The 23,884-nt window shown below is 36.7% G+C and overlaps 1 protein-coding gene and 2 pseudogenes across 1 annotated transcript; all 3 read left to right on the top strand.

Annotated features, from left to right (window-relative positions):
• Positions 1-10,026: 10,026 nt before the first annotated feature.
• LOC125124008 (olfactory receptor 8K5-like) lies at positions 10,027-10,965 on the top strand (annotated as a pseudogene).
• Positions 10,966-14,738: 3,773 nt separating this feature from the next.
• Positions 14,739-15,695, top strand: LOC125124007 (olfactory receptor 8K1-like; annotated as a pseudogene).
• A 5,355-nt stretch (positions 15,696-21,050) lies between these two features.
• LOC125124006 (olfactory receptor 8J1-like) lies at positions 21,051-21,998 on the top strand. The gene has a single exon (XM_047774184.1). The coding sequence runs from the start codon at positions 21,051-21,053 to the stop codon at positions 21,996-21,998; it is 948 nt and encodes a 315-aa protein (XP_047630140.1).
• Positions 21,999-23,884: the final 1,886 nt, after the last annotated feature.

Here is a 23,884-nt window from a genome sequence, read left to right as displayed (position 1 = left end):
AAAAGTATATTGGTAAATCGATTGATATCTCCCCAATTTTAAATCCCTGGTTCATTGTAATTAAAATGATATTTAAACAGAAATGCAAATGGTTTAATATTTCCTTTTATAAATTTTTAGTCTGTAAATTTTCGCAAGTTCTCATATGCTGCTTAGAAACTACCCAAATACTTGCCAAAATGGATGTGTCCTTGCAACAATGAAGTTGAACATTGATATTTCAATACTGAATATAATATTAATCCGTCACATTGAACTATCCAATACAGTAGCTAGTAGCTTTACGTGTATATTTAAATAAAAATTGAAACTAAATAAAATTAGATAAAATTTTTACTCTTTGAATTAGTCCCAGTTCAAGTGTTCCATAGCCATATGTGACTAATAGCCACTATAACAAACATGCTAACTGTAATAGAACATTTTCATCACTGCAGACAGATGGTATTGGTTAGAGCTCTTGCCTAACTCCCTGACTCATCTTTTAGACTATCAATTAAATAACATGCCCACAAGGAAGGATTATATATTATAAGCAGGTTTCATTGCAAGCACAATTAAGGAAAGGAGATTTCCAAATGGAATTTAAAAATTAAACCTTATTTCTAATTCAGGAATTCCCATCTCTGCAAAACTCAAGGTGATTTGGTAAATAGATTTGAACGACAGAGGTGGAGTGAATAGAGTAGCTCAGGACAAAATGACCTTGAATATTCTTAACACTCATATGATTCTATCAGATTTAAAACAAACTTTCTGATTAAAATATATAAGAAAATTTAAAAAAATAAAGAAATCATTTTTTATAAAATAAATTTAACTTACCAAAAGAAAATATTTCAAAATTTCATCTTTGGAAAAGTAATGTCCTTTTTCATGTTTTTTTTTTCATTTACTCAAAAACAATAATTAATAGTAAGTAGTTGACGATACCTCCAGGTAAAATAACTAATGGTAAATCTTCCTTAATACGCACAAAAAAAGAAGAAAAAGCTAACAAAGTTTTAACTTATTCTTTCCTCTAAGAGGACAAATTTTAACAAAAGGGAAAACTATATATATATATTTCCTTTTTTTTATAGCATCCTCTAATGAGCTCTGCTGCAGCTTAATGCTGTAGAGTAACAAATGAAACCTTAGGAAACACTATCCTCGAGGGACTATACATTTTCCCCTGACTCATACATTCCCCCAAAGTATATAATTAACATAAAGGAATTGTAGAAACATCAGGTTGAGGGGATTCATGAATTGAGTAAAATATAATAGGAAGAATAACTGAAAATAATTTTTTCCATACAACAGTGAATTGCTTAAGCAATAAATGGTTTGATGCACACTGGCTTGTTACAAACTTGTCTCTATGTAGAGGCATAAGATAGGGAAACTGACAAATTTAGTTACTTTTAAAGACTCCTTTAAAAGCAACAAACACATGCAGAGAACAGAAACAAATTTCTCCTGGTTAGCCAGCCTATCTCCACCGTGAGTTTAACATGCAGAATGAGTTGGAAAGACTCCTTGAAATCTGGGGTAAATTCAACGCTTGCATTCATCAAACTAATATTTCCTGAAGGATGACATACTCTAGGCATCATGTTACATGTTGGAGATAAAGGGGTTAGCAAAAATGATTGAATCTTCCTTTTCAGAAAGATTGGGGAATAAACATACTCCCAAAGACATATAGATTATCTAGAAATCTATAGTTAAAATCAGACAAATGCTTTAAAATTGATAGTTTAAATCATAAGGAAAAAGAAAAAAAAAGATAATTACCAATGGGGAAAAATGAGAAGGATACTCAAATTAGACTGATAGAGGAACTGGCAGTATGCATTTCCTGAGGGCTTTTGCCAGTCTGTTACTGGAATCTTGGATTTTAGTAACTCTGCTGCTGAACAACTGGAAAGTTAGGTAAAGATATAAAAGAAAAGTTTTAAGCTATTTGACAGCAGTCAGCACAGGACCAGACCTGTGAGAGAGAGAGTAGGATTGATTACTGGTCCCTGACATGGAATGGTGGTGGGCACATGAAGAACACAATAGTTGTGTTGAGATGAAGACAGAAAATTAATTAGGAAGGACCAAGGTGCCTGGACTATGTGGAGCTGAGTACTGGAGTGGAGACACCTAAGCAGTCCCAGTGATTATGCACCAGCATGAAGTCTTGTAGGAGAAAATGTCCCATTAAAATGTAGAAAGGAGAGACCCCAGCCATGATGACTAAGCAAAGTCTAGCCCACTGCCCCAACCAGTCCTCCCCCATGCACCTGCTTCCGCATCTACTACCTTGCCTGACGTCACTCCAGTCCAACTAGTCAAGCTTGGACCCGGAAGACGTAGCCCATAAAAGCCTTGTGAAACCCTTCTTCCGGGCTCAGACTCTGGAGAGCGATCTCCTCTGAGCCCGCCGGCGTCATAAAACTGAGTTCTCCAACCCTCCGAGTGCTCGCTTGGTTTCTCGCCGGGTAAAAGAGCTGATCCACTGCAGCCGCAAAGCTGCCGGAGCTGGTCTGCTACAGCCACGGGGCTGTCGCCAGAGCTGATTCGCTGCAGCGCAGGGCTGCTGGGTATCTGCCGTAACATTTCGAGGTGTCAAGTGATTTCTAAGCTGCACCTATTAAGGTGAGATTCCATAAGGCCAGGTCAAGAACAGCCATCAGGGAAAGAAAAACTACTAAGGATTTGTACCACGAAAACTACCAGTTCACACAGGGTTGAGATACATTCAAATCCTGTCAAACTTTAGTGAGGAAACTCATTGAAGGTCCAGTGCTTTTGAAACTGACGGTACTAACAGCCTGAACCGAGCCAGAACACAGACTGCGACTTGAACCCACGTGCCAGGACTCAAACCCAGCCTAAACACTGATTGGGACTTGAACCCATGGTGGTTTTATATTAGAATCACTCACCCTGGGTCTGGACTCACTGAGGTTCAGCTTCTTCATGTCTCTGCGCAGAAGGAATTCAGCAAGAGACAAAGTGATATGCAAGAAATATATTTATTAAGATTAGATGCTTGTGAGAGATGCAGTGGGCAGGCATGGACGCTCTGCCCAGAGGATCCTGTGGGCTACAGTTTTATCATCCTTGGGGAGTGGGGGTCTGAAAAGACCGACGGCCTCTTCCTTTGCTAGCTCCTCCTTGGTATATGGTAAGGTGTGTACTCAAATCAACAGAAGGGCAGTCCTCAAACTCCTGCCCTAGGTCTGAATCTGAACACAGGCCTCATCCCATCCTCCACCCAATGACCCGAGGCAATTCTCACACCTCCACTTGTCAAGCAAGCCTATCTTGTTCTGATGGCTTTCTTGAGCAATTTATTAACTTACAGGGATGTCCCAAAGTCCCCGAGATTTCCCTCTCTGTCTATGATCCTTTACTGGGACCTCAACTACTTTGCCTACTCCATCCCTAGCATTTTCAATGCTGTCAGCAGAGCTAGAATAATTTTCCCCAGAGGGAATGATTCACTCTACTCCACTCTAAGAGCTCAACATTAACACTCAAAAGGATTCAGCTGATTTGCAAGTACATAAAATGCTTGCCAAAACAAGACTCAACAATGTTTGAAGAAAGATAAAAAAATTCTGGACTCAACTGAAAGACATCCACAACACCCAGCATCCAAAGAAATATTTATTTGCAGGTTGGGTAAGCAGGAAAATGCTATCCATAACCATGAGAAAAATAAATCATTATTTCTAGACCCAAGAATAACAGAGATGATAGAATTAGCAGACAAGGAAAAGGGTAATAAATATTTCCAATAATTGAAGGGCAAACATGAAAATTAAAAAGAGAAATAAGAATTATAATAAAAAAAAACAAGTTGAGTTACTAGGCCTGAATGTGATAACAGACGTGAAGATTTTATTGTGTATTCGTTAAAGGCAGATTAAATATTACAGAGAAAAATAGTGATTTTGAGCATAATACAATAGAAACTATCTACATTTAAGAACAAAGAAATTAAGTACAAAGGATTAAAATTTTAGGCACTTGAAAGACCTAAGAAAAATACCTTACATAAAGAGGGAAAAAAAAAAAAAGGTAAGAATGAACACAGACTTTGGAAAAAAATAACACAAGTCAGAAGAAAATGGAGGAACCTATTTAAAACCCTGGAAAAAATATCAAACAATAATACTATATCAGACAAAAACGTAATTTATAAACTGAAAAAAAAGAGATGTCTGTTTTCCTATCTGTTTCTGCTAATGATCAATTTAGATTTTGTTTTTTCTAAAAAATGAGGCCAAAGATTGAACCCACACCACCGTAGTAACAACACTGGATCCTTAACCCACTGAGCCGCCAGGGAACTCCACCAAGTAACTATGATAAGACATGCCACCTCACAGTTAAAAACTAGTATCTCAGGGAAAAAATTTTAAAAATAAACCTGAAAGTATTAGAGACAGAATATCAGGTAGCTTCTGAAAGGCACTAGACACTAATGGAAAATTTGATTTTTTCATTTGACAAATTCCATTTTGATGAAAAACCTCAGTCTGCGCTGAATAGGAATCTTGTATATAACCCATAGTTTTTCTGAGTTAAAGAATAGAAAGACAGAGTTAGGACAAACAGAGTCAAAGGAAAATAAGGGACAAATCTGAGGAAGGAGAAAGCCAAAGAGTATTAGATTCAGATTCATTGTACAAACTCTCTAATTCACTGACAGTGAACCATGAATTGTAGAGCAGATTCCAGTATGCCAGACAAAGCTAGAAATATGAAGGATTGTCTGTATTCTACCCATGAGACAGAGTTTGCAGTTTGAGTCAACTATGTTAATTTTCTGCTAAAAGAAAATAGACAAGACAAATAAAATCAATCCTCTTAGGAAAAATAGAATGATATTCAGACCCTTTCATATCGTGATTTTGTAACAACCAAGATAGAATTCAAAATTCCTTGGTACTTCAATGTCCAAGAAAATTAGAACAAGCCTTGAAATGTTAACAGAAAGTAGTTCTTAGTTCTCCTGTTCCCTTCTCAAATTTAGAGGGCTAATCTGTGTTCCTTGGGTTATGGCTTTATTAATTTTATGACCTCTGCTACCCACTCCATCCCCTGCATCCATTTCTATTTATTTGTGGGAGAGAGAGGTAGCACAACTCTGCTTTGTATCACTGCAAGATCTTGGGCCAAAGAATTAAAGCCATAAAACTTCTAGGAAAAGAAATCTAAATAAATATTCAAATAATTTGAAATTAAAGCCTCATCTTTAAATAAGTAATATATATAGGCTTTGTCCTTTTATAGGGCAAAACTATAGTAATGGTTGTACTGAAAAGTGCTATCATAATGATCTCAACCCTACTCTTCCCTGAGGTTGGGATCAGCACAACCTCACTGAGAATAAAATCTAGGAGTTCCCACTGTGGCTCAGCAGTAATGAACCCAACTAGTATCCATGAGGATGCAGGTTTGATCCCTTGCCTCACTCAGTGGGTTAAGGATCCTGTGTTGCCATGAGCTGTGGTATAGATCAGCAGCTGCAGCTCCGATTCCATGCGTAGCCTGGGAATCTCCATATGTTGCAGGTGTAGCCCTATATATTATTTATTTCAAGATGAGGCTTTAATTTCAAATCTTCCGGTTATCAGTCGTGCAGCTTTGTTCAAATTACATGGTTTATCTGAGCTTGATGTTTTCTGAATATAGGAACAATATCTCTCTCACGTAGTTTAAATGATATATTTTAACCCAGTACCCACTACATATTTTATTTGAATAATAAATTCAAAGAAAAAATATTATATGATGATGATGATGATGCCATTTAAAATTTATCATGAGGAGTTCCCATCATGGCTCAGTGGAAACAAATCTGACAAGCATCCATGAAGATGCTGGTTCGATCCCTGGCCTTGCTCAGTGGGCTAAGGATCCAGCGTCGCTGTGAGGGGAGCTCTAGTGTAGGTCACACACAGGGCTCAGATCTGGCATTGCTGTGGCTGCGGTGTAGGCCAGCAGCTGTAGTTCCAATTCAACTCCTAGCCTAAGAACTTCCAAATGACACGGGTGTGGCCCAAAAAGACAAAACAAACAAATAAATAAAATTTATCATGACTTTTGGAACTCTTCTAATTTTACTAGAATGAAGCTTACGTCAAAGTGTTACTTTAATTATTGACAGTGTGTCAGGGTGTGAATACTTTTATGAGGTTCTCCATGAACTACATAGTTCATTTATGCTGTTTTGTTCCTTTCTTAAAATTGTCCCTTACATTTTTTCTCTGGGGAATATGTAGGGTGTCCTAGATAATTAGCAAACACCAACGGGCAATTTCTTAAAATCACTCAGATGATTTGGGCATAATCACGTGAATCAATTATATGCTATTTCCTCAGGGAGCATAGCAAAGAATAAAGGAAGGCATATATTCTTCTTACTCAAAGAAAAAGCAAAATTTCTTTTGGAGAAGAAAATCCAGTTCTTCATTAAAGGTGAGTAAACAGGAATTGTTGATTTCAATTGTCACCTGTGTGTAGGTAATTTCCAGTGGGTTCTGGATTCTGACTATGGACACTCTTATGGTCATTGACAGCTGATTCTTTACACCTTAAACATTCATTATCTCCCTTTTTAATTGCAGTATTTTTAGAACATAAAATCCCACAAATTGACTAGATGTCATATATCCATTTGATTTGGAAAAGTTGATAGTGCATTTGGATAATGCAAGTGAAGAGAAAAAAATATATATGAACAAAATAATTACTGGTCTAAGCTATTATAATCTATTAAAGTTAGGATTTCCAGATAAAATACATAATTCCCAGTTACATATGAATTTCAGATAAAAATATTTTTTAGTATGTGTCCTGTGTACTACTTGATAAATATTATTTTATATAAATATATCTAATGTAATGTTTAAAAAATAATGCATTAAAATACATATTATGTCTTATACTATTTTACAAAAGTTTGCAATATTTTAAATGAAATAATTTCAATAAAAGGGTTTAAGTTCTTATATATAAGGTTGAACTCCCATGCATGAACTTGTAGGTTTTTTTAGTTGTCTGCTTGTTTTTGCTACTGGTTGCTTACTGCTTTTTTTTTTCTCCCTAGAATAGGCTTTATAAACTGAGTGAGTAGACTGGAAAATAAATAGAATTATTTCAGAGTTATAGAGAAAGCCCTGAACCCTAAATAATTCCTAACTTCTATCACCAGATCTGAAGATTAGAAAGTAAGTCATCCCTTTGCATACTTTTGTATTCTGTCTGCTGTAATGGTTAGTTCTAAATGGAAGTACATAAACCGTTGCATCAATATGTTAAAAAATGACCAGAGAGGAGTTCCGTGGTAGCTCAGTGGGTAAACGATCTGGCATTGTCACTGCTGTGGCTTTGGTCATTGCTGTGGCTCGGGTTTGATCCCTGGCCTGGAAACTTCCATATGCTGTAAGTGTGGCCAAAATTAAAAAATAATTTAAAAAATGACCAAAGATATCCTTTCTCAAATAAGGATGGGCAAGGTACTCATATCTTTTTAGAGTTCTTGATACCATTCTTTTTCAATAAATACCCAGAAGCAAGATTCCTGGATCATATGGGGAGTTGCTAATGAACAGATATAAAATTTTGATCTTGCAAAATGACTAGGACTAGAGATCTGCTGTGTATCATTGTGCATAGAGGTAATAGTATTGTAATGTACACTTAAAAGTGTTTTAACAGGGTAAATTCTCATATTAGAGTGGGCAGGGTAAGAATCAATTGAAGTTCCCATTGCAGGTCATTGGATTAAGAACCTGATATAGTGTCTGTGAGGATGTGGGTTCAGTCCCTGGCCTCACTCAGTAGGTTAAGGATCTGGTGTTGCTGCAAGCTGTGGTGTAAGTCAAAAAAGACATCTTCAGAGGGAGGTAATAACTGACACTGAAAATGGAGATAAACTCAGTAAACACTAGAATAATTCCTAACAACGTATTGAAGTCTTCTAAGTTGTAGGATTGGTACTGGAATTTTGGAGCTTGACTCAGTGTGTCTCCCACTGCGCAGGAAACCTTTGATAGCAGGTCTTGCAACATTTAGTTCCTGTTTGTAAAATGGGATCGAAACGGCTTAGTGATCTCCAATATTGCATTTCTAGTCTTTGGATCAAACTGACTAACTCAACGCTAAAAGTTAGCCGATTCCTAGAGTTCTGCCAAGTGTCACTGAATGGCTTCAGACTCCACTGACTTTAGGGGAGCAACATTTGCTCCTCCCCCAATCAAATGTCTCTTTGGCATGTGGATTATTTCCAGTTGAAAATAGTCAAGACCCACAAGACTCCGAAAGAATTTTTGACCTTCTCCTCTATTGCCTGAAAGAATCTACCTAAAGGGCTAGTTCCCATGATAGAACTATCACCAGCCATACCTGCAGAGAAAGTCTGCTAGTGGGCAATGGGGGAAAATCAGGCAGAGGTCAGAGTCCATTCTGCACTATTGTCCTGCATGGCCCAGCAAATATTTATTTACCAAATATTTATTTTTCTATCTCCACATGAACTGCCTCTCTCCCCTTTGAACTCCCACATGACGATCCCCAACATCCATCTTCTGTCTTTAGCTGAAGATGATATTTAAGATCAGGGCTTTGGCCATTTTGACGAGTTCCTCAGTTTTCCTGGGTGTCTCGCATAGGTACGTGTTATACAACTTTGTTCGATTCTTCTTTTCCTGCTAATCTGTCTCATGCAAATTTAAATCTTAGGCCAGCCAAAGAACCTAGAAGAATAGAGGAGAATTTCTTCCTCCCTGACAGCTCCAATGAAATAAAAATGTGTGTTCTAAGTCAAGTCAGAAAACTTTAAACAAAATTTTTTTTCGCTGCCCTTTAGCCTCTTTTCCGCTTTACTGGCCATTGTGTATCCGCATTATGCATCAACCAGACCTCCCTGTCAGCAGAACTACCAGCTCAACCATAAAGAGAAACATTCTCCTAGCATTAACAAGATAACTCCTTAGAAGATAGCCTTCCTTCTTAATTTTGTACAGGGCTGTGATGACCCATGACTCATTCCTTGCTTTGTATTCATAGATCAGGATTGTATGAACTGTCAATAATCCATCATTGAATGCTCAGCCCTCTGTCTCAAATACTTTAACAACTGTGCTTTTACCCTTAATGGGTAGAGCAGTTCTCAGAGCTTTCTGAGATGCTGTTCTTGGGCTATAATTCTTAATTTGGTTCAAATAAAATCTTCCTTTTCTTTTTTTAGGCTAACTGGTTTATTTCTTTTGTTGACAACTCCCAGAAGTTTCACTTGATAGGGAGAAGTTTCTGCCTTGGCCCATTTGGACTGTGCAGGCTAAGCCAAGCATTCCATTACATTATGGTGATTATAGCCTGCATTTAACCTGATTGAATATTTTGAGTGCTAATTCCTCCTCCAGTTGAAAATCATGTTTGCAGAGTTCCGGATTTTCATGGAGGAAAAACAGAATGTGAAAGGAAGGGAATCAAGGTGGATTAAGCCAAAGCAGGTTCATTATCTTCAGTCAGAGCAGTTCTACTTGGTTTTACTGACTTCCCATGCAAATTTTATGAAACGCAGAGGGTGGCACTTTTCAATAAAATATTTTTTAAATTACAATGTTACTCTATACTCTATTGAACAATTTTAGAACTCCACAAGGATTCTCAGACAAAATGGAAATGTACTAAAAAAAAAATTTGATGCCATTGTAGAGATGAAATAAAGTCTAATATTTCTATATTAATACCTATATTGTGTTTTTTAAACCAAGAATATGTTCCAAATACTACTGACTCTAGACTTTAATCTGTAGTAACTGTGCATGTAGTTTCAAATGAATCCCTCTCTTTGAGAAGTAGAAGTTTCTGTTATTTATTTTAGTTTCAAAATCAGATATGGAAATGATGTTTCTTTCTCCATTATCAAAAAAAAATCATTCTGTTTACAAATATTATACTTTGTTTAGATGACACCGCATGAAAGCTAATAACAATTTCTCTCTTTCTTCCCAGAAAAGCTAACTGGACTACATGGGCCAACAGAATCTATCATCGCTGACTGAATTCATTCTGATGGGAGTCACAAGGCAGCCTGAGCTTCAGGCTCCCCTTTTTGGATTTCCTCACCATCTACACCATCACAGTGGTGGGAAATCTGGGCATGATCATCTTGACCCAAATGGATTCCCACCTACACACCCCTATGTACTTTTTTATCAAACACCTGACTTTCATTGATCTTGGTAATTCTACAGTCATTTGTCCCAAGATGCTTGTAAATTTTGTTGTGGATCCAAATACCATTTCCTATTATGCATGTGCCACACAGTTGGCCTTCTTCCTTATGTTCATCATCAGTGAATTTTTTATCTTGGCAGCCATGGCCTATGACCGCTATGTGGCCATCTGTAACCCCCTCTCTACAATGTCATCATGTCCCAAAGACTTTGCCATATGCTGGTAGGCATTCCATACCTCTATGGTACTTTTCAGGCACTAATGTTCACTATTAAGATTTTTACATTGACCTTCTGTGGCTCTAATGTCATCAATCATTTCTATTGTGATAGTGTTCCCTTGATACTTATGCTCTGCTCAAATGCACAAGAAATGGAATTGTTGATCATATTGTTTTCAGCATTTAACTTGATCTCTTCCCTCCTGGTCATCCTAGTGTCCTACCTGTTGATCCTGATAGCCATATTTCGAATGCATTCTACAAAGGGCAGGAAAAAAGCTTTCTCTACATGTGGTTCTCATCTGACAGTGGTGGTTGTGTTCTATGGGTCTCTATTATTTATGTACATGCAGCCCAACTCGACTCACTCCTTTGATACTGATAAAATGGCCTCTGTGTTTTACACTTTAGTAATCCCTATGCTTAACCCCTTGATCTATAGCTTAAGGAACAAAGAAGTAAAAAATGCCTTCTACAGGGTCTTTAAGAATCAGTGCAAGCTTTATATCTAATACCCAATATGAAATATTATTTTAATAAACAAGAAAAAGGCAAATGTCGCTTGATAATGTTTCTAATAAATATAATTGCATTATTTTCATCTCCAGAGCAAAGGCTAATTAAAATGCACAGATAAATAGATTGTTTCTCTTGTTTTCAGCCAAATTAATCCTCATATTTTAGGTCTCAATTTAATGAAATTTCCTTCCCAACATATCTCATTATTGATTCAATATTTCCTTTATTGATTCCACAGAACCCCACATCTCACCCAATGGAAACACTTATTAAATTCTAAGTCAGTAAACTATGTGTTTGTTATCAGGCAAATACTTTAAAACATACTATAAATATGTTCCATACACTGATTGATTTAATTAAAACCTTAACCTTTTGAGGAGACAAAAGATTAAAAACAACCAAGAGGGACTTCTGGAGATGAAAATTCAATATTTGATAAGAACCGATATTTTCAATGAGAATAATAGCATATAATATACTGAAAAAGAAATGATAGCTACACTTAAACTCATCACAATAAAGGCTACTGAAAGTGAGGTCAGAGGAAAACCAAATACTGAGTGAATATTATAAAAATAGTCTCAGTGATCCGTAGAACAACAGCAAGCCACATACAGTACATTCAAATGTAGGTCTAAGTGGAAAGAAGAAATTACATGGGGCAGAAAAACCATGGAGAAAAATGTTCACTAGCATTTTCTTCCAAACTTTAAAAAAATAAAAAAAAACTATAAGCCTAAGATATAAAAAGATTAAATACTTCTAAGCAGGATAAACAGAAAGGACATTACACCAAAGCAAGACCTATAAGGTTTCTGAAAACTGAGGATAAAGAAAAACCTTTAAAAAAGATAGGGATGAAAGGTAACTTATGAAAAGATGAAGAAAAGATTTACCACTGACCACTGGCAAAAACAGTATCATAAAACCTTGCCTTATGTCAACTTATAATTATATATCCATCAAAATTATTCTTGGTTAATGAAGGCTGCTTTGTATCATCCTTTTATACAAAGTCATTGTTTCAGTTACTCATGCATTGTGTATGTGTGTGTGTGTGTGCATGAAATATACTTAACTGGTGCATTATGTTGTATAATTGAGATGCTGACAAAGGCATATTTATGTTTTCCAATGTTTAGTGCTATTGTACAATTTATTTATTCAGTTAGACCCAGGCACAAAATATTTTTGACTTTTCCTAATGGTACATTTGCAGAATAATTAACAAATATCCAAGGTACTCTCCCTTGGTAATTACATGCATATTTTTTTTAATCCTTGAATGAGATCAAATCTTTAACAAAATGAGTCTCAAAGGGGGCTGAAAAACACTTCAGATATTCTGCAGCAGACAATGAGGATTAAAACAACAGGAAGTCAAAGCAGATTCTCCAATAAAGTAAGCAGCAAACACTGATCTTTGAACATTTTTCAGGACATACAGCTTAAACTCAATCATCACCAAAATCTTGAAAGCATTATGCTGTGCAAAACTGTTTCTTTCATTTCAATATATTTACATGTCATCAATAGGATCAAGTGTAGGACAGACCAGTTTTATAGTCTCTGATACTCTGTGTTGTGCATTTAGATCACATTAGCTTTTTTTTTTTCAAATGAACATATGTTTCAGTTATCTGTTTTAACAAGGATTTTTGTCTATCCTTATTTACCTGGTATCTCTCCCGTCCCACTTTTTATTTATGTTCTCAGGTGGACCTTAATAGAGCGGAAGAATGCCATTATGTTTATACAAATATATTCTGAAGACAGAATAGCTTTGAATCCTAACTCTCCCACTTATTATCTAGATACCTTGGTTAAATTAATTCATTCCTTGTGCCCCCTATTTCCTTGACCCTAAAATGGACTATGGTAATACAGCTGACACTTAAACAACATGGCACTGCATGGGTCCACGGAGACACAGATTATTTTAAGTACATACATGATTATGTTTACCAGTGGTGGTGGTTTGAATCTGCAGATGCAGAATCCCCTGAGGATAAGGCAGGTGGACTATGAGGCTTGAGCACCTGCAGATTTGGGGATCTGCAGCAGGTCCTGGAACCAATACCCTGGGAATACTGAGATGACTGTCCTATCTAAGTCCTAGAGTTGTTGCATGGATTAAAAAAATTAATATACATAAAGTGCTCAGAAAAAAATGCCTGGTACATAATGCTTTCTCTATGAGCGCTTGATATTCACCTTTAGTCCTATTTCTACCGGTCTCTTTATATGAAACTCCATAAGTCATCATCATTCATAAATAATCAGAATGGCCAAGTCCTTTTTTATACAAAAGAGGGATGTATGATTGGAAGTTCATAAGAGGTAATTTAATTGTCAGAAGTGACAGATATGGCAAAGGAGAACTAAGATCAAAATTCTAAAATTAACAGAGCATTGGATTTTTAATTGGACAAAAAAGCCAACTTTATAATAAGTGAGAATAATATAATAAGTGAGAATAACTGAAATTTGTATACAATGGTTAGAGGTTTTCTAATCACCATCTAATTCATCATTCCACCAAAAGTTTAAAATGTTTTCCATGTCTTACACCTTTAAACAGATATAATGATTGTTGATAATGTAAGTTTTATGGCTTGAGTGTAGATTTTAGTTTTATAAATTACTTGAAACTTAAACAAAAAAAAGCATAAATATGATGGATAGGTCATTTGATATATTTAAAAAAAAGACTTTGGGTAACAAGAAGTAGGCCATGGTAGCTGTATCAAAACAATCACTTCAAAATATCTTGTCCCTTTAAGGCATACCTTACAAAAGTTTCAGTGAATGGGTGTTTTGTGGTTCTATCAACTGCGAATGCCTATGGACATTCAAGTGGGCCCACAGAGACATTTCCCCTGGCCAGAGCTAGTGCTGTGGCTGGGTCAGCCTGTGTAATTCTTATTATGATTGTAGAATGCACTCCCAAAACAGTGATCAGGGAACCTTGAAAAACAAGGCTTATGAGGCGTACCTTGGAGACTCCATGACTCACACAGAGCCACACAGAGAGGTTGGGGAGACACAGAGAAACACCATGGATTCTCCTTTCATTGTGGTCAAGGGCAGGGTGCCTAGATTCTCTTTGTACTGGTGAATTTAAAACGTAAGAGCAAAAATTACTGTGCAAGAAGGGAAAAACAGAGTCAATCAAGCAGTCACTTGATTTAGAAAGCCTGATATCATCTAGAGATTTCTAAAAGGGAAACCTCATGGATGGAGCAGCCTGGCTCTTGATCTAATTGTGTGCCTGAAAATGTACTTATTTGAGGTGAATGTCTTTGAAATGCACTGTCTCCGTAATGAAAAGCTTAACTCCAGGAACTTGCATTACAATCAGAAAAGCTAATCATTAGGCACTTACACTGCTATATGCATGTAGATATGTGTGATTTTGACCTCATGGGAAGAGGAATCTCTATAATCTGAGACAAAGAAAACAATTCTGTATCTCATACATTATGTATTAAATTCTCTTAGAAGATAGAATCTCTTGGAGCTAAGGATCTGGCATTGTCTCTGACTGAGGCAGCATGGGTTTGATCCCCAGCCTGGCACATGGTTAAGGATCTGGTGTTGGGGCAGCTGTGGTGTAGGTCACAACTGTGGCTGGGATTCAGTCCCCGGCCTGGGAACTTCCGTATGTCCGCAGGTATGGCCATTTAAAAAGGAAAAAAAAAAATAGAAGAAGAAGAGAGCATTCAAATGTTCTAAGTATTGATCTTATACTCAGGTTACCAGGATGAACCACATGGAAAGACCCAATCATACTGCCGTACCTGAGGTGACTGAGCTTATTCCCATGGGGATCGCTGACAACCCTGGGCTACAGGCGCCTCTCTTTGGAATCTTCCTGATCATATACTTGGTCACAGTGATGGGAAATCTGGGCATGGTTATCCTCGCCCATTTGGACTTCAAGCTACATACTCCCATGTGCTTTTTCCTTAGATATTTGTCAATTACTGATCTTGGTTACTCTACCGTCATTGGCCCAAAAATGATGGTCAACTTTGTCCGGCCCCAAAAGACAATTTCCTACCATTGGTGTGCCACCCAACTAGCAGTCTTTGAGATTTTCATCATCACTGAGCTGTTTATTCTATCGGCAATGGCCTATGATCATTGTGTAGCCATATGCAAACCTCTTCTCTATGTGGTCATCATGGCAGAGAAAGTGTGTTGGGGGCTGGTACTCACTTCCTACCTCTCCAGCACGTTTGTGTCATTGCTTCTCACAATTAAGTTATTTAGGTTGTCCTTCTATGGCTCTAACATCATCAGCTATTTTTACTGTGATGCCTCCCTCTGACATCCATGCTCTGTTCTGACACACACGAATTAGAATCGATCATTTTGATTTTTTCTGGGTGTAATTTGCTTTCTTCCCTCTTGATGGTTCTTGTATCCTACACGTTTACTCTGATGGCCATTCTCAGAAGGAACTCAACTGAGGGAAGACACAAGGGCTTCTCCACCCGTAGTTCCCACCTGACGGTGGTGGTTGTGTTCTATGGGATGTTATTGTTCATTTACCTGCAACCCAAATCCAGCCGTGCATTTGCTATGGGTAATCTGGCCTCTGTGTTTACACCTGGTGATCCCTATGCTGAATCCACTGATCTACAGCCTGAGAAACAAAAGAGCAAAAGATGCGCTGAGGAGAACTTTAACGAATCGATGTAAAATTCCCAGTTAATGTCTTAATATTCAGGTGCAAAGGTGGGTCCGAAAATTGTTGTTTAATAATTGTTGTCAGTCCAATTATAGCATCAAAAAGTAGAAGAGTTGTACCACACTGCTTTCCTTTTTTTTTTTTTTCCTTGGTGAAACACTCTTGCATTGAATAAATATTAGAGCCAGGTAATTTAAGTCTCAAGTAAATTTCACGATCATTTTGGAAACTATACATTTAGAAATAAAGCAAACCACACCTTTTTTTTTTTTTTTTTAATCTTTTGTCCTTTTAGGGCCGCACTCTTGGCATATGGAGGTTCCCAGGCTAGGGGTCTAATTGGAGCTATTGCTGCCAGCCTACACCAGAGCCACAGCAATGCCAGATCCAAGCTGCGTCTCTGACCTACACCACAGCTCATGGCAAAGCCGGATACTTAACCCACTAAGCAAAGCCAGGGGTCAAACCCACAACCTCATAGTTCTTAGTTGGATTCGTTTCTACTGCACCATGAAGGGAACTCTGATACCAAATTTTTGGTCAAACTTAACATTCGCAGAGGTTGGAGTTCCCATCGTGGTGCAGTGGTTAATGAATCTGACTAGGAACCATGAGGTCGCGGGTTTGATCCCTGCCCTTGCTCAGTGGGTTAAGGATCCGGCGTTGCCGTGAGCTGTGGTGTAGGTTGCAGATGCGGCTCGGATCCCGCGTTGCTGTGGCTCTGGCGTAGGCCGGTGGCTACAGCTCCGATTCAACCCCTAGCCTGGGAACCTCCATATGCCGCGGGAGCGGCCCAAGAAATAGCAACAACAAAAAGACAAAAGACAAAAAAAAATCGCAGAGGTTAAAAAAGTCTCAAATAGTCAAAATGGAGTACAGTGAACTGGAAAGTTAGTGCTGTATATGTTAGAGCAGTCCCTGTGTATTAAAAATAAACAAAAATTGAACCATGAAGACTATGTAGGAGAAAAGCAGCAAGAAAGTAAGTAAATCTGTGATTATAATGCAACACGAACAAGCTGCTTCAAGGATCTAAGCTGAATAGGAAATAAAGCCTGCCACCTCAGAATGAAATTGTCAGTCGGACTGAGTTAAGATTCTCCATTTCACAGCTTGAGTGGGCATTTGGGAATTATTATTTTTTTTAATTAAAAACCATGAGAAAAATTTTGGCTAGTTTTGGATATCCTTTCGGAGACCCTCACACTACAGCTAACTGTAAGAAGTTTATGATAGCTTCTGGAAAAAGAAGTTGATTTAGGATTGGCAAAGTCAAGATAAAGGTGTTATCCGGTCATTTCCTAAAATGACATCACCATTTTGAAAAGCTATAGCATTGATAACAAAGGTTAGAGATAACAGGGGTACACTTTAGGGCTAATTGCACTTTCATTACGTATCCTTTGACTCCTTCGTGAGCTTGTACACACAGAGCCGATATTTTGCTTGGACTCTCTGCTAACACAGGCTTCATTTCCCTTTTAAGATTCATATATTTCATTTACTTTGTCCATTTTTTGATGTACTGTGGTCTACTTTGTTAAGAGAGTTCATCTTAAGTGTTTTCATCACAAAAGAAAAAAATTATCTATGTGAGCTGATGGATTAGCTAATCACTTCACCGTGTATATATCAAAATATCATATTGTACCCTGGAAACAGATACAAATTTTATGTATTCATTGTAACTTCTGTAAAGCTTGAAAACATATAACTTTTTAAATACAAATGAAATAAAGTAAAACAAATTAAACAAAGTAAAAGAAATATAAAATTGCATTCTCCAAAAAAAATCAATTCTGCTTACCATGTTAGCTTTGGAACCTGTCCATAGCATATACATTGTCATGAATAAATTTTATTTTTGAGACTAACATTTCATATTATACTGAAGACTTTTTTCATCTTGTAAGCTTTCATCCAAATTTTATCATTTCCATTACTTTTCACAACTCACAAGTAAGTTTAAATAATATTATTCACATCTGCTATATCATTCATGCAGAAAGAACTTCAAAAAAAATTATAATACATCAAAAACCCTAAACTTGCTTTTCTAACTTGAGAATTCATCATGAGCCTCTTTCTTATGCAGTAAAGTTTTTTTTTTCATTTTTAATGTCAGCATACAACTGTGGAATATAGATTAATCACTTTGTATTTGATCATTCTTCAGCTGATGGACACTTGGTTGTTTGCAGGTTTTTACTTCTTTTACCACTATTAAAAAATGCTGTAATAAATACACGTGCTTATAATATGATATACTTGTGCTTTTTATTTCTAAAATAAATTCATAAGTTTTCTTCTATAGTCTAACTATGTGCTGCTGGGTGAATGACTTACAGATTTGCATAATAATTTTAAATAAAAAATAAAACCCTAACAAAAAGTGCCATGCATTGTGATTTTTTTCCAAGTAGTATTTTTTTCCAAGAGAGCATACTGACATTTACTGACATATCCTTATCATCGAATGATGACAAAAATTGCAAAATGGCAATAATAGAAGAGTAACATCAGCTATTCGATGCCATGGGTACAGTCTTTTAATGTGTAAGCTGTATACTGGGTCACTTTGCTGTAGAAAATTGACAGAACACTTTAAACCAACTATGATGGAAAAAATAAAAACCATTTAAAATAACAAAAAAAGAAAGAAGCCAAATTTTTAAAAAAAAGTGCATCTAAAATATTCGGTGTTTGAAAAATTTATTTGTGTGATGGGAAATGTATAGACATGACACAGAAGCTTTATTTTTAAATATTGGGTTTGACTCTTGGAATTATTTTCTTCTACCTTTTCTCACCTGAAAAACAATCATAAAGAAAATATTAAAATAATAGGTTTATTACTGAGGATTGTTCTTTGGAGGGAAAATCCTCACTTCGAACATCCTTTTTACCCCTTTCCTTGAAATAATGACTATGCTAACTTTATATTGTTGAAGTAAAAGTGGAGGAAAAAACCCCACAGAGACAGTGGCATAACAGAAATACAAATTATTGATGGACTTTGTTCTCATTTCACTGCTAATCCACTGGTTTCTAGCTCTTTAATATTACATTTTTGCAATAACAAATCTCAATGCAAATGAGCTACTCTGACAGGTACGCTTTAATCAGATGTCATGGAATCCAACTCGCTTCAAAAATGAAGGTCCAGCCTACCACACAGACACTCAGACACACACATACACACACACACACACACACACACACGAAGACTGCTGGGGTGTCTGGATGAACTCCTGGAGGGACATCTTGTTAAGGAGTCAATCCCAAATGAAATCTTCCCCAAGGATGTGAAAGGCAATTTGTGGATGCTAGAATGACATGTGCTTCAGAGTTAGGCTCTCAAAGGTTTATAGAGCTCCACTAACTCTCACTGCCACAGCCATGCAGAAACTCTATGAGGCTGAAACAGATTTCCATTAGAGGTGGGTAGGCAATGTTTACATTATCTTTGTACAGCTTCTAAAAATCCAAAATGATACCTTAAACTGATCCATTTCACTTTCATTTTGGAAGGCACTGGACATTATGGAAAATAAAATAATACAATACTTAAAGCTTACTTCCAAGATTTAGAATATTTTTGGAAAATAGACATTGTCAAATATCATCCTAATACTTATGTTTCAAAATAAAACTGGTATCATTAGGTCTTAGGTATTTAAGTAGGTTATACCACTACTGACATAATAGATTTTTGCTCACTGAGATTATTTATATAACAGATTTATTTCTGTGATATTAGCTAAAATTTTTTTAAAAAATGCAAGTTTCACAAAAATAACCTGTGAAAGAAAACTGGGTACACAATTACTCAAACTTTAAATGATGTTCCTTTTTGAGAATATAACTCTACATCACAAATTTCCTCAAGAAAACTTCATTAACTCTGGTAACATACAAATATAGGCAAAAATATATATGGAAGAAGAGTATATAATCAATGTATAATAGAAGATCTGTAGATAAACCATCTGTCTTATAGTAAGATAAATCTGCCAACATTTAAATTAAAATCTCTTAAAGAGGAGTTCTCTGATGGCTCAGTGCGGAAAGGATTCAACGCTGTCATTGCTGTGGATCTGGTTACTGCTATGGTGTGAGTTCCATCCCTGGCCAAGGATTTCTATTTGAGGAAAGACACTGCATAAACAGGACCAAGATATTAAGAATCTGCAGATCCCCAGATTCCTGGTTTGATTGGACTCAACCTTTATGACATTCTCAAGGAGAAAATGAAACCCAGGAAGAAAATGTTCATTTACTAGGAAAACTTTGGTTCATGTAACACAAAATAAGTGTTCAAAAATAAATTTACTTGGACAAAAATCCAGTCTTGTAATTTTAAAATAAAAGAAAATTCTAAGCTCATGGAGACAATTTTAAATACATCTTTAAGGTTATTATTATTTATTAGCCATAAAACATTGGTGTTTAAAGAAAACTCACTTATTTTTTTAGCCTTCCTGTTGCTTACTGGTACTCTTAAAAAGACTGAAAATGCCTACAGTGTGACCAGGAATGACACTCTTCAATACTCCAAATTTAAGGTTGGTAGCCTCATTTGACACACTACATTTATTCCAGTTTATGATGGCAATGGAAAGGTCACTGCTGGAAATAATGAACAATCTTCTTTCAGATGACATGTCATATTTCTCTCTCTCTCTCTCTCAGATGCACACACACACACAAACACACACACAAACGGAGTACTCTCAGAAGAATCAATAGGAATAAGAATTCAAAGGGCCAGAGATAAAATTTTATATTCAGCACATGTCTGGTAAGACAGTAAGAAAAGAAAAGTGATATGGACCTGATTACGAAAATCACTGAAAATGAAGCTAAAGATATTTCAATTATTCTAAAAACATAGCTTAGAATAATTACTCAAAAGAAGCTTTCATACTACTATTTGCTTTCCAACTAATATGAGAATCATGACATGGAGACCAAAGATACAATATAGTCAATAACAGTATTAATAACCTAGGGAAATATCAACCCAAGAGAAGAAAAGAGAGGATACTTACATAGAATGGCGAAGCATTTTGGAAACTGGCAAACATGATACAGAACTTTGAAAGAGAAAATTAGAGGATGAATACAATGCTCGTGATTTAAAACAGTTGCCATATAAAATTTATTTTTGCAGTTTAAGATAAAGTATATAACCAGCAGCATATTAGATTTCAGACAAAATAGAGGAGCTGATAGAATTTGGAAGCATAACTGCAGGAAATCTCACCCAAGGAATCGCCCTCCCTTGCCGTCTATCTCTTGACACTCCTAGAAAACAAGTTCTTGAAAGTTTATAGCACTTCTTGTCTTCTCCAAACAGATGACCATCCAAACTCTAACATGGCTCCTGGAAATTTCACCTGGGTCTCCGAGTTCCTTCTCACAGGCGTCTCGGAACGCCCCGACCTACAGCTTCCGCTCTTCTTTGCGTTCCTGGCCCTCTACGGGCTGACCGTGGCTGGGAACCTGATCATCATCACTCTCACCAGGGTGGACCCTCGACTGCAGACCCCCATGTATTTCTTCCTCCGACACTTGGCCATCATCAACCTTGGCAATTCCACTGTCATTGCCCCTAAAATGCTCACCAACTTTTTAGGAAAGAGCCACACCACCTCCTACTATGAGTGTGCCACCCAGTTGGGAGGCTTCTTGGTTTTCATTGTGGCTGAGGTGTTCATGTTGGCTGTGATGGCCTATGACCGCTATGTGGCCATTTGTCACCCATTGCTCTACATGGTGGTGGTATCTCGGCGGCTCTGCCTTCTGCTGGTTTCCCTCACCTACGTCTACAGCTTTTCTACATCGGTTGTGACTTCATCTTCTGTATTCTCAGTGGCCTATTGCTCTTCCAATGTAATCAATCATTTTTACTGCGATGCTGTCCCTCTGTTAGCATTGTCCTGCTCTGACACTTCCTTTCCAGAGACAGTGGTACTTATATCTGCAGCCACAAACTTGGTTTCTTCCATAATTATAGTTGTGGTATCTTATTTCAACATTGTTTTGTCCATTCTAAGGATACGTTCCTCTGAAGGAAGAAAAAAAGCCTTCTCCACCTGTGCATCACATATGGTGGCAGTCACAATTTTTTATGGAACACTGCTTTTTATGTATTTGCAGCCTCGAACAAATCATTCATTGGATACGGATAAAATGGCTTCAGTGTTTTATACACTGGTGATTCCCATGCTGAATCCCATGATCTACAGCCTGAGGAATAAGGATGTGAAGGCTGCCTTAAAGAGATTTATGACAAATTCATGCTGTTCTGTTAAGCCAGTGTAATTTACAACTCTGCAGATAAATGGAGGATTAAGATAAGCTGCCATTGTGTCAGAGAAAGCCAAGGTTGGATGGCTGATACAGGGAATTAAAAGGCTAGGATTTGGGCAGCACTGATTTAAAAAATCAACTAGAGGAGTTCCCATCGTGGCTCAGTGGTTAAGGAACTCCACTAGTAACCATGACGACACAGGTTTGAACCCTGGCCTCGCTCAGTGGGTTAAGTATCCAGCATTGAGCTGCGATGTAGGTTGTAGATGTGGCTCAGACCTGGTATTGCTCTGGTTGTGGCATAGGCCAGCAGATACAGCTTTAATTGGACTCCTAGCCTTGGAACTTCCATATGCTGTGGGTGAAGCCCTAAAAAGACAAAAAGAAAAAGAAAAAATCAACTGAGGCTTTTGAAATTAGGTGGTTAATACTAACACAAAGCATTATTCACTAATTTTCTTAAGGAGTATGCAAGTAGTTAGATTGAAAGAAGTATATCCAGGAGTCAGGAGAGACAAAAGTTTGAAAAAAATTAAATAAGTTAAAATGGGGCAACAAAATAATGGATTTGAGAATTAAGTGAATCTTTTTTGATTCTTTGCCTTCCTTTTACTTCCTAGGTATGGTTGAATATAGCAGGTCACTGTGTCTGAAATTACAGGTGACCTAAATCCTTTTTACAGCTAAGTAAAAAAAATAATCTGGTAAGTTTATTTAAAATAAAACTCCCTAACTCTTTGTTAATATTGTTTGAAGGAAAAAAAATAACTACTGATAAAAATATGCTTTTCATGCTATCCAAAATAAGATTAAAATTATTTATATTCCAGTGGATGTATATATACAATTTTTTTTTCTTTTTACATCCACAACTGCAGCATATGAAAGTTTCTGGGCTGGTCATTGAATCAGAGCTGCAGCCATAGCCACAGCAATACCAGATCCCAGCCACATCTGTGACTTACACTGTAGGCTGTGATAAAGCCAGATCCTTAAGCCACTGAGCAAAGCAATGATTGAACCTGCATCTTCACAGACAACATGTCAGGTTCTTAACCCATTGTGCCACAGCAAGGACTCCAACTCAATACAGCCTTTTAATGAAATACACAGAGTATCACTATTGAATATGCTTTCATGCTGGGTGCTATTGATTGATAAGCTTAGTGGAGTCTTTAAGAGTTCTTTTTTTTCTATCTCCCTGCTATTAAGTATCAGTCTTCTGTAGTATGTGTAATAAATATCCTGTATTTTGATTTTGTTAAGCATACAATGAACCATGCTTGTGAAAATTCTTTACATAGAGGAAAATTTTAATTGTTTTTGTAAAATTATTGTTCTGTTTTCTGATAGTTTTTAAGTGTACACCAAAATCTATCATACAACTTGAATGTATAGAGGTGACAAGACTATATCTCAGGTTTATCAAATCAGAATTAGGTTAACCAATGTGATAGTAAATTAATGGAGTACGGTTCATATAGCACATGTAACCAAGACGGGAGTTACCAATGACGAACAATAAGCCTTCTTTTAAATTAATGTATTTAAAACGTTTGGATCACTAGACCAGCCATGTAACTGGTATACAAATAATATTCCAGAAAATATTTGATTTCATTTGAAACCCCAAACAGTAAACATTAAAATACTCAGTGTTTCATGATAATGGGTTTCAACTCTATTTTTTTTTTAATTTTATGTTGTGCAAACGAATAGTGCTATGAATACCATTTCATTTGGAAGGATATTTTTGAACCTTCTTTAACCTTCAGAAGTTTTCTCATAAAACTATTGAGTAAATATTCCCCAATCTTGTCTGTTTACACCTCCTCTCTGCTTTGGATCATAATACTTGAATCTGGTCAATTACTTGCATTTATCGCTCTCCTTTAAAA

This window comes from Phacochoerus africanus, chromosome 4 (genome assembly GCF_016906955.1).
Source record: "Phacochoerus africanus isolate WHEZ1 chromosome 4, ROS_Pafr_v1, whole genome shotgun sequence".
In the NCBI taxonomy this organism is placed as follows: Eukaryota; Metazoa; Chordata; class Mammalia; order Artiodactyla; family Suidae; genus Phacochoerus; species Phacochoerus africanus.
The sequence above is the reverse complement of the archived record's forward strand: the minus strand, read 5'-3'. Positions and strand labels throughout refer to the sequence as shown.